This window comes from Nesoenas mayeri (assembly GCF_963082525.1).
Source record: "Nesoenas mayeri genome assembly, chromosome: 10".
Lineage (NCBI taxonomy): Eukaryota > Metazoa > Chordata > Aves > Columbiformes > Columbidae > Nesoenas > Nesoenas mayeri.
The window spans coordinates 23,578,249-23,593,950 of record NC_137560.1 but is presented as its reverse complement, the minus strand read 5'-3'; the positions used below and the strand labels follow the sequence as shown (position 1 = coordinate 23,593,950).

General features: G+C 44.7%; 1 protein-coding gene across 2 annotated transcripts in view; it reads right to left on the bottom strand.

Annotated features, from left to right (window-relative positions):
- The window catches only part of GRM7 (glutamate metabotropic receptor 7), a gene marked incomplete at both ends in the record, with an annotated part of 242,321 nt that overhangs the window by 154,646 nt on the left and 71,973 nt on the right, over positions 1-15,702 (bottom strand). For both annotated transcript variants that reach the window (XM_080350516.1, XM_080350517.1), the window contains one exon: positions 1,712-1,928. In XM_080350516.1, the coding sequence (XP_080206642.1) occupies positions 1,712-1,928 (217 nt within the window). The remainder of the gene's footprint in view (positions 1-1,711; positions 1,929-15,702) is intronic.

Here is a 15,702-nt window from a genome sequence, read left to right as displayed (position 1 = left end):
TCTGGTATGATTTTGCAACACTGGATATTTGCAAATAAAGTCAATTTTAAATTATAATGAGCACTGGAATTTGCCACTTCCTGTGGTATTAAATCCAAACCCATTTTCTTTAATTCCACATAAATATGCATCCAGACGAACAGACAGATTCATGCAAATATAAGTTCCTTCTGTGATACCGACACAATGCAACAACTCTGGACTCCCCTGTCTAGAGCCCCGTGTCCCACAGCCAGCTCTGTGCTCGGTGCTGCTGCCCGGGGATCCGGCGCTCGGGAGGCGCCGACACTCCATCGCAGGCACCGCTTTACAAAACCCGAGTGTCTGCAGCGGAGGCAGCTGATGGAAACCCCGGCGGCTGCTGCCGAGCTCGCCTGGCCCCCCAGTGCCCCCTCCTGCACTCACCAATCCGGCTGGTGATTTATGTCATTCACTAAGTGAATCGTGGCTTGTGTTATGCTGTTTGTATATAACACAGCAGGGTGGGGGATCTGTAGAGCTTATCCTTGTGTAATGATGATGGGGTCCTGATCGGGATCATAGAATCATTTTGGCTGGGAAACACCTTTAAGATCAGAGTCCAAGCATCACCCCAACACTGTAAAGCCCACCTCCAAACCATGTCCCTGAGAACCTCTTCTACACATCTTCTATCATTATACCCTTCTGGAGATGGGTCTTGCATATATCACAACAACGAATGAGAACTGCTGCTTATTTTTCCTTACCAGTACATGAATCAGCTTCAAATATTCAAACCTCCAGACCTAGTAAGTCTGGATTACAAACCAGCTCGCCATGGGTTTATTCCTGTACCCCTTGAAGTGCCATCTCAAGTCTCCTGTGTTCTGGGGTCTCTGGGGAAATTTACAATGATTTACCCTGAAGAACAAGTTCCATGGAGAGCGGTGTGAGCACAGTGATGCTGCAGTCACACCTTTGGGACAGGTCTGCTCTGTTTTGTACCTGAACAGGAAAACAGGCTGTGAAACTGGAGATTTCTGACAGCAAAATCATGACAGCTTGACTCGATATCAAAAACCTGACCCAGCACAAGACACGGCACCTCCCTGTCCTTGGGAACATCTCTCTCTGACAATGACAATGTCCAATAGAGCTCGGCCTTACTGGGACACCACTAAATGAAACCAGTAACGTGCAAAACGTGATGCATCCCACCAAAGGTCTGATGGGCCTCACCCTGCACCACCGAGCTTGTTCCCTCTGTATCCCAGCCCAGTAATCTTTGAGCCTTCAGGAGGAAGATTATGAATTCTCTGAGCAGCATCGGTCAGGAGACACGAGACAGCAAAGCAATACAAATCAGGCAGCGATCTGCAAGCGAACAGCAACAGCGCGGCACCAAACAGTCGTCACACCATTTCTAGCTGTGGAGAGATAAAAGCTCAGCATTTTACAATCTGTCTTCTACCCATGTCAACAAAGTATAATGCTGTCCAGCGGAACAGTAGGAGCTTGATAAGACTCAGGGTTTTCTTTTTGCTCCAGAAATGATTGAAAACCACTAAGGTTTCAAACTCCACGAGCAATTTAGGAATGAGAGGATCTAGGAGCCATCACAGAGGCATTGCAAAGAACTGGAGCACCTTTAGAATCAAAGATATGTTCTAGAAAAAGAATATAACATTCGGTACAAAATAACATTCATTACTTCTATAGCGTTTTCTAGAGGGAGGATGGCGTTGCCTACCTGCCTCTCTGGAAATTTGCATGAAGGACTCGACTCCTTTTTCTCCATAATTCCCTTCAGATGCCAAAGTGGACACATAATTCCATCCCAAAGCTTTCACAATGTCCACCATTGCTTGTGCTTGGAAGGAATCTGGAGGAACCACACGTGAGAAGAAATCATAGCGCCTGTCATCGCTCAACTCTGGTGCAGTTGAGGCATAACTGATTTGTGGGATCTGTAGAAAAAAATAATTTCTGATAAATATACATATTCATATACTCATTGCACTTCTTGCAGCAGTTGGCTAAAGCACTTCGCTTCAGCTGAGCCTCCATTTGTCTTCATTGCATCCATCTATACTTCTCCACCATATTCCTTTACAACGTAAAAGTCAAAGAAACAATTTTTTTGTTGACTTCAAGTAACACAAAAAAATCATTAATCAATTGCAAACAACGGTATATCTGCACATTCACAATTTCTTCCTTTCAGGAAACCTTAATCCAATACAGACACAAACCATTTTTCTCACTGTGTCCTTTTTATTGGTGTGTTGGTGTTACTAGCGTCAGGGTATTCGGGACCCTGAATGCGACCGCGTTTCCAGCCACACGTGTCGGCGCTGCCTGAAACCACAAGGAGCCTTCAGCAGGTTTGCGGATGAAGCTCTTACACATTAAGCCACAACTCTAGATTTTGACAGAACAATACTCGTTTTTGACCCTTCCTGCTGAAGAACAGTCGTGAGGGTTGCTGAGCACCGACATCCCTGTCCCACATGGACAGCCCGGTCACCATTCAGCTGTGTCCTAAACTTCTGCCTGCCTGGGACAAATCAGTTGCTGCTTTTCCAGGAGCCTGATGGTTTCTTGCTATAACACAGAGACCAGAATACTGTGCAGGGCTATTTTCTCCTTGATAACAAAGGTCCCTAAGCAGTTATCAAGCTGCCAGTATGTTGATCCTCAAACACATTATGCAATTGTTTGAGTAACAGTCTGGGACTGTTCCTTAGATTAAGGAACCTGCCATAATTCTCACTTGAGATGCCAAGGAGGGGAAAAAATAGATTTGCAATATACACAAACATGATCATATATAATGATTTGAGACTTCTAGACTGTGGCAAGGTCAGTATTTCACGTCTCAGTACAAGCACCTTCTGCATTCTCATATTCTGTCTCTGCACAGCATTTCTACGAGTATTTATTAGCTCTCCTGCCTTCTCAGAAGAATAAACATTCTGTTTCCCCAGGCTCAGCGCTGCAAAGGGCTCGGCCCTTTGCTTCCCACAGAGCTCGGCAGCAGCCGAGAGCAAACGCAGCATTTCCACACAACACACACTATATCCATACGCACATTAACAACGTTAACAACTACTTCAGCACAGTAAAAGCAAACCTGTACAGCAAAACTGCTGCTGAAGACCCAGCTGATAAGTGAATTCATCCAAACCATCCATAATTATTAAATACCCCAACACTTGTTGAGACACCTTCCTGTTTGTAGACGTAATAGTATGTGTTGCAGGTTGTTACTCTCACTAGCTGTGAGTTATTAAACCTAAAAAGCACTTAAACATTCAGCAGGTGCTCGGGCCATCGCTGTGGGTGTCACAGCACCGAGTCCCCCATCACTTGGCACCATCTTTCCTCCAGATATGCCGTGTCCCTCCTGTGCCAGACCGCTGGTTTTACAGCCAGAGGTGATAACGAGCTGGGACTGGACGCTTTAGGTTTTCAATGCAAACCAGCAGTCCTCTGCAAAGCCTTGCCAGATTTATTTCACATCTGTGGCTCGTGGACCGCATTGCCAGCAAGACCTTCCACTGGCCCAGTCACAGAAATTACATAAGTTAAACCAGGGGTTGCTGGGCACAGCTCAGCGTGGTGCTGAGCGCTGGGACATGATTTACTTGCTCAGTGCTTCGCCCAGGGCCCAGCAAGGCTTGGGGACCGCAAAGACAAACAGATCGATTACATCCATTTATCAGGGTTCGTTCTTTTTAACCTCCCTTAGGGATGACTTTCAGCCAACACCAACTACTGCGGCTGCACAGAAAAGCTGGGCACCCTGGCCATCCAAAATAATTGAAATGCCGAATTTGTCTGTGCCTACAATCGCTGTTGTAATAAACGATCAGTGATATTTTAGGATTGCTCTCCTCTCGTTTGTACAAAGCAGTTCACAGAGCTTGCTCAGCTGCTGATCAGCTTGGTTCATCTGTTCATTGGGTGGTATTATATTAAGTGGAACAGTCAACCAGGCTGACTTTATGGGTGCTGTTTACCTGTTAGCAATTAGACAAACGTCCCGTACAAAGCATGCAGCGCCACACACAGAACCACACTGAGATAGACCAGTGCTGGCTTTTTTAAATGATAAATAAAAGGAAGGACAAGTGTTTGCACTCCAACTTGCCAACAACTGCTTTTTCAACTCAAAATCAAAAGGAGCATATTCTGCACTTTTGCAAAAAGTGAAGTTTCTACAAACTTTACTCCATCGCTTATGTTACTTAGGCGGCTTTTTGGTTTTTTAGCCTTTTTCCTCTCTCCATAAATTATTAACCACCTCTGGCTGTTTCAGTCGCTTGCAGTATAAAAAGCACATACTGGGGTTTTTTTACCACTGTTTCTTACAGGATATCTAAAAGCAATATAAATTTATATGTATGAGGAGTAGAATTTTGTCTGAATACAAGGAGAAAAGTACTTAAATGGGTACAACGCTGTTGAGTGTGTCAGAGCACGTTACGGACGCCCACAAAAGACGTTTGCCCTTCCCGCACAGGCGACATCCCAGATGTCCAAAGCGAACATCTGTTTGCATTGGTTCAAATCTGACAATTCAGCATTTCTTCTTCTCTTCCTTTTCTATCACTCACAACCATTGGATGTGGACAAACCTCCCACAGACTCAGCTGGAAACTTCTGCACTTCACACCACATGTTCCTCTGCGTTACTGATCCTACTGAGAGGGACTTTAGTTTGAAAAACACAATGTCACGTTCGCTCCCGTCAAACCTCACCAGCCTGGCACCTGCTCCTCTCCCAGATCTCACACTGGTCTGACCGACATCCAAAAGTCTCCATCTCACGATTCATCAAGACCCAACCCCAAGCTGGCCCAATGTCGCAGTTCTCTGTTCTCAAAGATGATGAAGATGATAAGGGGAGGGAGGCCATGGAAGATCAAGAATCATCGAACAGTTTGGGTTGAAGGACCCTTCCCAGCTCCCCCAGCTCCCCCCCTGCCATGAGCAAGGACATCTTCAGCAGCTCAGGTTGCTCAGAGCCCCGTCCAGCCTGGCCTGGGATGTCTACAGGGATGGTTCATCCACCACTCTCTGGCCAGCCTGGGCCAGGCTCTCACCACCCTCAGGGCAACAATCCCTTCCTCACACCTAAGCTGAACCCCCCTCCAAGAAGGGAAAGGGCTATGGTTTGATTAATGTCTCTGATCATGAAATTTGCCCCCTTGGTCCATTTCTCTTGAGCACACGCTGGTGCCAGGATGACAAGGGCTGGATGCTCTGACGAGACCCCAGTTTTCAAGGTGTTTAATAACCAACTCTTCTCTACCCCAATCTGTTTGTAAAACCACCATTTAGCACCGCCAAAGGTGCTGAATGATCAGCCTCTAACGAGGAGTCTCCCATTCACACACAGACACGAGGTGAATGAGTGAAAGGCAGAACAAGCTGCAGCACGATGCCAGGGATGCCCAAGCAATAAAGAGGATCTTTAATGTAGTCCTGCTGCCTAGTGTGTCCCCTAAATGTCCTCTCGGATGTACCAATGACTGCCAGTTATTTCTGTTTCAGTTTTGGGAGCTGCTGATGAGGTTCAGCATCATCTGTCATCTGACAGCACTGGCTCCTGCGCCGGGCATGAACCACACGGAAAACTGGAAGTTTACCCACTTCACCCAACTTACACACGAAATAGATAGGTTTGCACTCCTTCCCTATAGCTTTCCCCATTTGTCTAAGTTTTTAAACACATCATTCTTCTTGTCTTAAGCCATATTATTCATTGTCCTTTTGGTTCTGCAAGGATCGAGGTCGAGACATGTCATCCTACTGCCATGGGAACAACAGTGGCTTCATGTCAAGATCACAAACCAGAGTATTTGAAATGAGTTGGGTTTTGTTACTGTTGTCATTTCGTTTTGTTTGTTTGTTTTTCATTAGCCAAATAAATGTTTTGTCTCTTAACTGATTTCTTCCATTTTGGTAAAATCTGCTATTTGCCATCAACATCTCACATTCAAAACTTCAGTTTAAAGAAGCAGGCTCTCTCTTCCATCACATTTTCTGTTCTGAAATATGTTTGAAACATCAAAAAGCTCCAGGGACTTCTAGCCTGCTTTCCAAACGGCTGCCACATCTTGGCAGAAGTGTCGTGATCCATAAAGCGCAGGGGATGCAATCCCCCCGGCCCTTTCCCGGGCAGGCTGAGTGCGAACAGCCCCCGGCCCCGCGCAGCAGCAGCTTGCGGAGCCTCCAGCTCCATCACGGGACGCGGCTGGAGCTGGAGCCTCCTGCAGGACACTGGCTGCTGGCAGATGAGCACACAGGTCCCTGCTGGGGGGGCATATTCTCCTGAAGGCAATTTCTGTGTTTCCAGGACTATGGCAAACATCACGCTCGGGAGGTTTGCATGTTGTTTGCCCAGCTGATGTCCTGATTAAAGTAAGAGCGAATGATTAATGGTGGGAACATTGCGTTAGTCAGTGATTAATTAATGTTAATTTCTCTTTAACATTGAACATTATTCTTCATTTATTTCATTTTCTTCTATTAATGAAGAGCTCTTTCTGGATCACGCTTGGGTGTCTTTCTTGAGAAGCAGAGCCTGTTTGTGGGCAGCTGCACCGAGAATCAACACATCTCTCTGATGGTCTCCTGAGTCACCCTTGGCAACATTGAACATCTTCCACCATCAGGTCTGGAACTGGGTATTTCACAGTAAAAAGCAACTCAAACACAAACTTGTTCCAATTCTTCATTTCAAGCTTATTTTGTATTATCGGTTCATCCCGCATCCTCCCCCTCTCACTGCTCAAAAGACCCTTTCCGAGCAGAATGCCGGAGAGTGGAGAGCTCCTCGATAACAGCCACGTGTCTCGATGGACCCAGGGCCAGGAGACAAAGCTCTGAAGCTGCAGCCACCCCCAGCGCTGGGTTTCCTGTGCCAGCGCTCCCCGGCCAACAACCCCGCCAGGCAGCCGGATCGTAGAAATCATTATTGCTGCTGCGCTGCTTTAAATGTGATTGAGTTCGGCTCTCTTCCCCTCAGTAACTTATTAAAAGATTAATAGAACGGTGCACCTGAACCCGACCCACCAAATGAGAAAACTTCAGAAAAGGCAATTTCCCTAAGGACCATGTGCAATTAAGATAATGCATGAGTGTACCTGTTGAGATATTAATGAGCTCCCACCAGGGTAATATTAAGTTCACAGTTTGCTGCATTTTTACTTTCAACTTCCTATTAAGTTTTATTGATATGGTTTCCTGACAATAAAAAAAAAAGATACCTACTTTGCTGAAGCCTCTTGAACTCGTCCCATTTCGCAGCGCAGTGTCAGTCCACGCACATTACAAAATCTGCCAAAACCTGAAGTTTACAAAAATAAGATGCCTGAAGACTCTTCAGTTGGCTGCAGCACTCTCTGGTGCGTACTGATGGGTGACTAACAATCTCGAGTCTGTTTAGGTCTCAGATTTTATTCATGTAGAATTTTATCATGTCAGGATTTAATCACCAGTTAGTTCAGCTACTCTTTGTTCACCATTTACATCTCAAATTGCATAACAAACAGCTTCAGCGTCCTGTCAACTGTGTATAATTGTTTTCATTGCCTGGAATTAAAGTTATTTGAAGTTTCTAACTAGCTGTTTTCTCTGGGCAAAACTCCTCTACGTTTTCATTTTGTACTGAGCTGGAAGAAAATGTTACTCGAGATACAAAATAAGATCAGGTTCTGACTCGAAGCTTGCGGAGATAATAGGGATGGATCTTCCTGCGGCTCTGCCCTCGGCTGGAGGGGACTGGAGTTGGCTCTGGTTTGCGGGAGCTGGCACCCGCGGGACATATCACAGATAAATCCTCACTGCTCCTTCTCCACGCCAGCCCCCCAAAGCCTAAACACCACCACATCAGCAGCCTTGGGGAGGGTTTTTGTGAGGTGTCAGTCTAGCAGCATGGGGCCTATTTCTGTCCCGCAAGGTGCATATGAAAACAAGTATTACTGCAGTTCTTGCTCTAGGGCTCTTAAAAGCCTAGGGAACAATATTTCCAACAGTCTCAGGTAATGATGAGAACAAATCCTGCTCGAGTGCTTTGATAATCCCTCATTATGTTTTATGATGAAATGTTAGTAGTAGTGCATTTCAAGCTGGTTTTATACTCAAGAATCAAATGTTGACAATGAGAAAATGAAGCAAACCAATTAGCAAAAAAAAGTTTTCATGTAAATCAATTTTAAGGTCAATAGAAAGTATTTTGGTACAGCTCTGTCACACTCTATAAGGTGTTTACACACGGCAAACCTGTTGCTGTGCGCAAATGTTACACTGCAGAACAAGTTCTTCTGAGCAGTGAACAAAAGCAGCACAGCTAAAGTACGGCATTTGTATAACAGAAAAATTTCAAACCCATTAATCTACTCACAGTTCACCTCAGTTTCTCCCCACTCTGTTTACCAATTGCTAAAGCTACCCGTGTTCAAATGAGGTCCCGTTTGCTCCCATCACCACCTCTCTTGGGTTCTCCCGCATGAATTCCTAATGATGCATCAACACAATCACCTACAAGACAACCGGAGAGATATTTCCAAAGGAACAGAAATACAAACCTAAACAACATCAAATACGGATGAGAAGTTGAGCCTGGAGGAGGAGATGCACATTTAATAAAATGGAAATATCTTGAAGAGCAACAAAAGAAACGCTAAGAAAATAACCCAAATTTTGGGTTACACGAATTTTGCCCATGTCCACGTTGGCCCATTGCTCCATCCCACACTATGGCTTCAGCTTTATGTGAATTAATCTTCTCTCCACTTGACCTTGTAGACCACAAGGACTATTGAGATGTCAATCAAACTGAATAAATCCCACTTTCCAAAGCATTTCAAAGGAGAGATTTTCAAAGCGCTCAGCATCAGCAGTCAAGGGCCTGCATCAGGGCTCCCAGACCTCACGTACGTTCACGTTTTCTGTGGGAGTTTTCAAGGGGGATGGCAAAATTCCATACCTATAGAGAACTATGAGTGTTCTTGACAAATCATCAATGGAAACTGGACGAGGTCGCTGCTGTGTGGACCTCTCGCTACCAGATAATTCCAGAGCATCAGCGGCAGGAGAATAACGCAGTGTCAGGGAGGGCAGCGGGCTGACAGAACGCGGGGAACTCTGGGAAGAGGACACCTGTGATTCCATTTCATTTACCCAATTGCCTGGCTGTGCAGCACAGGCTTCAGCTTCGACACGTAGTGAATAAACGCGAGAAGCTCCCTGCAGGTGGTTGGGTGGAAATGAAGAGGGAGGGTCAGTCCTATGAAGGGGCAGTAACAGACGTGATGCTCCGCGGCTCCGACCTGCTTCTCAGTTACCAATATTATAACAGATACAATCCATTTCTGAAACAAACAGCTCCAAGGCTATGTTGGTTTTCTCAAATATAAAATATACCTGCCACTGGCTTTCTAATTGAACATGTTTATTGCGGTTATTTTTAATTCATTTCAAACTTGAAAAGAGCATATGAAAGAGCCCACTTCCAGGCATACAAAGCAACCATAATTGTCATAGCACTAATGCAGAAAGACATCCTGAATAATACTGGCAAGATGGAAGTATTTTCCATATCTACAAGACCTCTCCTGCTTCCTTTTCTAGAATAAGAAAGTACTTGTATGAGTTACTCCAGAAAAAATTACTGTAGCAATTAAGGGAACAATAATTACAGCAATTAGTACTGTCCACATGGCTCATGGGAGCACTTCACTCACTCAGACAGAAAGCAGGAAGGAAAAAGTTATAAACATGTAATAAAATGAGAGGTGTCCATAAGTATACAGAATTTGCTGTATTTCACCCCAATGAACTGTGCCTAGACGTGGGTGCACCAGTGACAACGAGCTCACAGCACAGCCCGGGCTCTCAGAGCTGCAAACCAAGGGCTGATCTCCGAGCTTTTAAAGCTGAGAGGTCCTGAGATGGATGGCTTGAAACCAGCAGCCACAATGTTAGTGAAAATTACTCCTAGCATGAAAATTAGCATCTTATCTCCTTATAAGGCTGTGAATTAAACTGTCCTAATACATCAGGACACAACACCTGTCTCACCAAGTTATATATTTGGGATTAAGAATTGTGCGTTTAAAGTTTCATCGTTAATACTTTAATTTGTGTAATCTGTGCATTAGGGTGCTCGGGCACACAAGGCCAAGATCTACAAATCCTTCCGAGTCACTTTGCACTGAACTCCCAGGCTCCCTTCTCCTCCTGCACAGGTCTACATGACATTTTGCAGGGTCTCCCTCTGCCTTCCTCAGCACAAGGTTGTCCCGTCCCGTCCCGTGTGCCCGTCCCGGCTCCTCCGCACCACCACACGACAGGAAAACTCCCGAGTCAATAAACCGCTACTCCTTTTAGAGAAGCAAAAGTTCATTCCATGCTTTCCTATTGCCCGTGAGGAGGTACAAGAGCCAAGTGGGTCACACGAAGCGTGGGCGGCAGTTGCAGGGTTTGTCCCCACGGCCAAGCCACCCACATCGGCAGCATCCAGAACATGGAGCCAGCGCGGATCTGCTGCAAACGGACGATCATACAAGGGCGAGGAGCAGCAGCACAGATTTAACCTACTTTGCTGAACATTGGGGAATTTATGGCTCCAGTAAGTGCCTTCATTTTGCAGTTAACAGTCTAATAACCTTCTCCATGGGCAAAGAGCGTTCTTTCTAAACAAGGTCCTTTGAGCAGGGTCTGTGAACCAACTCAAAACATTCCTGAGACTTAAAAATACTTCATTGAAACCTTTGGCCAAGCCGTGCCAGCAAGCGCAGGTCCCACGGCTCCGCTGGGATGCAAATAGAAGAGCCGAGCTTGCTCCAGCCCCACCAACGCGCTTCAGAAATAGGTGAGGCCCACATGGAATTCAACCTCTTCTCAGCTCTTTCACTTGGTGTCTTTAGAGAATTCCTTAAAGACAAGTCTCAGTCTCTGCTGTAGCTTGGACATAAGAGCTTCATACATATTGAAGACTGATCCTTTAAGAGACAAAATATATCTCCCTGGCATATGAAAAGGCAGCATGTTCTTTCGCATTCCTTGGCTGACATGTTACAGAACACCCGCAACAACATCAAATATAGGCTCCTATTGTTTGCAGGTATCAATTGCATTTCCAAGACCAACTCTTATCACCCAAATTATTAATTTTTCCAGTAAGTTGTCAAACGTTGGGACTCGTTTTGTACCAAGACATTCCTTAAAAAAATTGCAAAAAAATGACCAGAAACCAGTATTAGAATTTGCACTGAAATGGAAGAAAACCTTTTAAATACAGTCTGTGTGCACAAATTCCAAACACATCCAGGACTAGGGAACCTCTCACAGCTCCCATCCGCTAACAGAAATATTTATCTGCTGCACCAGAGATCATTGATAATAAAGAGAGAGGAACACGTGCAGCTACGAAACTTCGGCACTTCATGTTTTAAAGTGAAAGATTTAACTCGTTAAGAATTTTCACTGCCTTGCTGATAAACTATAACGCGTTGAAGCTCTACTGGTTTGCAGATGTTGTGGATGAAATACGACCATCACAGCACATTTATATGTACTAGTACATATTCATTGATTTTTACAGTATTAACTAGAATATTCCTCCTAGGATACATCAGTAAAAATATCGGTGGTGATTGCCCATCCATTGCAATGCAAGATTGCACAGCTCTTCATATTTTAATGCCAGCCCTGGTAGAATGGAAGCTTGAGAGCAGCATTAAAATAATAGATGGCACTCTGCTCTAGGTAATTTGAAATCTTAACAAAGCATCAACGGATCTTGTCTATTATGAGCTAATACTTCAAGCCGATTTTTAGCTGAACCCACAGAAGGTGATGGGAGCGCGGGGACCCTCCAACCTTCCTAATGGCTGCGCTTTTGTAATCATACGCTACAACAAAGCTGCTTATGCAGCAGTCGGCTTTGCAACCTCACGCTGTGATTTAAATTCAGCCTACAAATAACATCTATGGATCTTCTGTCACACTTTCATCCCATGACACACCACAATGCCCAAAACATAATTACAAAATATTGTACGAAAGAGAGAGAATGAACAAGTTTAAAAGAGGCGTGTGCTGTATTCTCAGAGTCCGTGCTAAGACTGAATCGACTTTCGGGTTGTTTACTCCTAGCCTAACAAAAATTAAGTGATGTTTCCAGCAGATAAACCAGGCAATGGTATTTCAAAGGGATGAAACCAAGGTCTGTCCATTAAATGCTATAGATAACATGTTGACTGAGAAGCCAGCCACTGTGACCAGAGCAGTCATGTATCATCTATATCCCAAGTACCGATATCTAAGCATAAATAGGCTTGCAGTGATTGGAGCTCACATCCAAATACGGACTCACAAATTCTAATTATTTTGAAAATAACTCAGAACCAGACGATAGACACAGCAAAGCTGCCTTTATGTTTTATTTATGTGTACACATTGCTCCATTCAGCGCAAACATATAATTGGACCTTATATTGTCTGTGCATATTTTAAAAGGTTTTTAATCTGCAAGTATAAATCTCATTGATTTTGAAAGTAGCGCGATAAAGACAACAACAGTGAAGCCTCATCCAGCAGCCAGGCTGCAATACGGAAAACTCAATGGCACAACATAGTTTTCTGGAAGTAACATGCAAACACAGACACACACAAACCCACTTTAGCAGAAACAAACGCAGAGTGGTACAGCGTGAAACAATCGGCCTTCAGAGCTTCGTTATCAGACTAAATCAAAGCTGTCGAGTTAGTACGCGAGCGTATCTCACAATAATTGCGTTTCTAGACGAGCGTCTGTGTTTATGTTGTGGAAAATAAGGCTGCGATTTGAATATCTATTCCTAAATTTTCAATACAGCCAAGTGCCTTATAGCCAAGGGGAACAAAGCCTATAGCCTACTTGTCCTTACAGAGTAACACATCTAAAATCATCAATACAAATTTGACCATATGAAGCGCTTATTTACCGTTTCATTGTAAAGTTAAACTTTCGGCAAAGAGCTGAACATCATGATGAGCAAAACTGAATTTCCTTGAACAACTTCCACTGATCAGATATTGCAAAATCAAGGATCCAAACTCATAAAAACATCTCCAAGGGGTCTTCATTTTAGCGGGGAGCCTGGCGAGTGAGGAGCCCCCGGGCACCAGCTGCGTCACGAGCACTAAAACGGTGTTTTAAACTGGGGGTGTGGTGACCAGCTCCTTCCTTATTGCCCTCCACCTAATATTAGAAGTATTGTTTCATTTTAAAACAATAAATAATACAGAAAGCTACGTTTTTAACGTGTTCACACACTGGTTGTCTGAATGGTTTGTTCTCTCTGCACTGACTACAGACAATGCCCAGGTACAACCACAGCCAAGTGACTGTACAACTGTAAAACTCACCCACGTTTACGAACAAAGCAATTTACCTCCCCGTACCAACACATCAGCCTGTGCGAAAGGGAACAGCATCGCTTCCAAAAGCCTTCCCAGCACTGGCAAGGAGCACAAATGATGCACATGTCCAATAATCAGTGGCAGCAATGAGGATACACAGAGCAGATCATCTCACATCTGCATCTACAGCCTTAGTTCTCCTTCCTGTCAGAAACCGATGCCCACCACTGCTAGAGAACAGTTATGACCTCAGTGAACTCAAGGATAAAATTTAACTTGTTCTTTTTGTTTCTCCACTGACAATAATTGCCGCCTTTTACATTATGAAATACAAAAGCACATTTCAGAGCATCTACGATGCACCGAGTTCCAGTGGCAGCCAGTGCACACAGCACAGAAACGTTTCCTACACTGAGTGAAAGATCCCACGTGTGGGGAAGAACACAACTCTGTGTTTCTATCTTGTAGCCCCCACAAATATTGTGGTAAACAGGAAATTCCTATATCCAGTTTTAGTAAAGATCTGATACAAACATTCTCAATTTCGGCTTGTTCAGACGAGTTCAGCAGTGCCCAAGCAGTCGTCCTGGATACCAGAGCCTCTATAACAAAATCCTTGATAAATTATTTGTATCTCTCTATTAAAAGTTACCAAGATCTCCACTAAAAGTTATCAACGACAACTCTACCAGAGGAAAAATCTTGCTGTTAACACATAGCAAGAGAAACTTAATATAAAAAGGTTTTATGTAGACAAATGAGCTACATAAACTACAGCCAGGGCTAACCTTGAACCACAAATTGGACGAGACTGAGACAAGTGTGATGCCGGTCCTTGGACCTTCCAGTGAAATGACATATTTATTTCAGAGCTCTGCAACGTAATCAGGTGAAAGATGCTGGTTCCGAGCAAGTTGCACTTGTTTTCAGCTTTCACAGCTTTAGGGTTTTACAGGCAGTGGGATGTGGATGGAGTGAGCTGGGACTGGGGAGCAGAGAAGATGCTGGTCCCAGCAGCCCGGGGAGGCTCTGACTCGATCCCACCTCCCTCCCAGTCCATCCCGCTGTTCTGTGACTTGAAAAGTGGAGACAGGAACACCGTGGCCACTGAAAACCTCCAGCCTTTGACAGCCGAAGTCACCGCAGCCAGGCTGGGCCCCTTCCCAAAGATCTTCCCCTGGAGAGCTGCAGCGTCCAGCTGTCCCGGGCAGGAGATCAGATGCGATCACAAGGACCGCAATCCTTTCCTTGGGGATCTGTCGTCTCTCAGCACCCACCAACACATCCCCACCGGGTTCTCCTCCATCCTCGGCCCCATGGAGCTGCTCACAGGACAGGACCGTTCCCTGGGTCCTTTTCCACCACCTCGTCTCCAAACCCCCCGGACACGCCGGCTCCCGCCCCAGCAGCTCCGCGGCTTTTCCTCCCAGCACCGAGCGAGACACGGACCTTCGCAGTTCATTTCATGTTTTCTTTACCCGAAAATAAACATTAACATGAGTAAAAAGGCCTGTTGTGTCCTCTGAGCACAAGAAACCCAACAAGGTCCTTCAGGACACAGACTTGAGGCATAAAGGAGAGTGAAGAAACGCAGCAAGGAGAGATGGAAGTGAGAATGGACTATAATTATGGAAGAAATCTGCATTTGACATTTCTTCGACTACATATACAAGAATTATAGGACATAATGAAGCTTCAATGAATATCTATACCTTTTATTTCCTTATATTTCATCTCTGGCCTTTTACAAAGGGCATCATCACCATGTAATTCTACGTATATATAAATATTTATGTATTATTACAGGAAAAACACAAGGCAATCACACTTTTACCTTCACTGGTTTTCTTCACCTCAACATTAAGCTTGCCAGCTAAATAATTACATTTCTTCTTATCTAACTTGTGGGAAAACAAATTTAATAACAGAAATACAGCTAGAAAGACAAATACTTAGGGGAGAATAATTTTCAGACTTAAACTTCACAAGCTCGATAGATTATTCTGGACACTGGATAATTACTCGGCATGTCTTTATCGCAAAAGTGCCCGGACATTCTAATTAATCCAAATTGCTTTCTAAGGGCCATGTTATTAGACACATGCAGAAGGAACTAGATATAGAAATGTATTATATATATTTTGTTAAGGTCTCTACCGGCTCTGTTGCTCAGCATCCCCATATTCTCCCATTCCCCGCTGGGTGGGAGGTGTCGCTGCCACCGACACCGCGGTCCCCAACCCACGGAGACACCAAAACCCCCCGGTCACCAGGACCAGCAGCGCAGGGCAGCAGCAAACACAGACTCACATTAGTAGAACA